We start from the raw sequence: 672 nt of genomic DNA on the forward strand, positions 1-672 counted from the left end.
TTCTTAGTATACGTTACTGTGTTGATCACATGTACACATAAATATTTCCTTATGAAAATTACACCTCTTTAACTGAACAAAGTCACCACCTTAAGACTACATGATTTCTCTATTTTCTTTCTTCTCTCTTTGTAGCCCAAAAGGAATCATAATCCCTGGATGCTTCTGTACTTCATCTCCTTCCTGCTGATCGTCAGCTTCTTCGTGCTGAACATGTTTGTAGGTGTGGTGGTCGAGAACTTCCACAAGTGTAGACAAGACCAAGAGGAAGAGGAGGCCAGACTGAGAGAGGAGAAGAGACAGAAGCGCATGGAGAAGAGGCGCAGGAGTAAGCGTGTGTTTGTTGTACGTGTGCACAGAGTCAGACTGTGTCATAATAAAAAGTCATTTTGCTGTTTTCACTGAAAGCAAAATTCAGAACAAAATGGCCTTTTTGCCACTTTAATATTCAGAGGAGCAGAGGGCAACAACATATTTTGTGGCTTGTCACTGCATCAGTACAGTTTAATTGCTGTCATGTGTATTTAGCTTGAGAAATAGACAATTAGTAGTGATTTCCACAGCCGCGTTCTCCAAAAGCCCTTTGATTTTGTTTGACTTCAAAACCACATAACCAGAATTTAATTAGACAGGAGGCACATAATAAGTTAGAGTAAAACCATATACTCTTGC

At 39.7% G+C, this 672-nt stretch overlaps 1 protein-coding gene across 1 annotated transcript in view; it reads left to right on the forward strand.

Moving 5' to 3' along the window:
- Window positions 1-309: 309 nt before the first annotated feature.
- LOC107577464 (voltage-dependent T-type calcium channel subunit alpha-1H-like) overlaps window positions 310-672 on the forward strand; it is a gene marked incomplete at its 3' end in the record, with an annotated part of 8,760 nt that continues 8,397 nt past the window's right edge. The window contains exon 1 of the mRNA XM_016263538.1: window positions 310-368. Coding sequence (XP_016119024.1) covers window positions 310-368 — 59 coding nt within the window. The remainder of the gene's footprint in view (window positions 369-672) is intronic.

Source organism: Sinocyclocheilus grahami, unplaced genomic scaffold (assembly GCF_001515645.1).
Source record: "Sinocyclocheilus grahami isolate Dianchi unplaced genomic scaffold, SAMN03320097.WGS_v1.1 scaffold6135.1, whole genome shotgun sequence".
Lineage (NCBI taxonomy): Eukaryota > Metazoa > Chordata > Actinopteri > Cypriniformes > Cyprinidae > Sinocyclocheilus > Sinocyclocheilus grahami.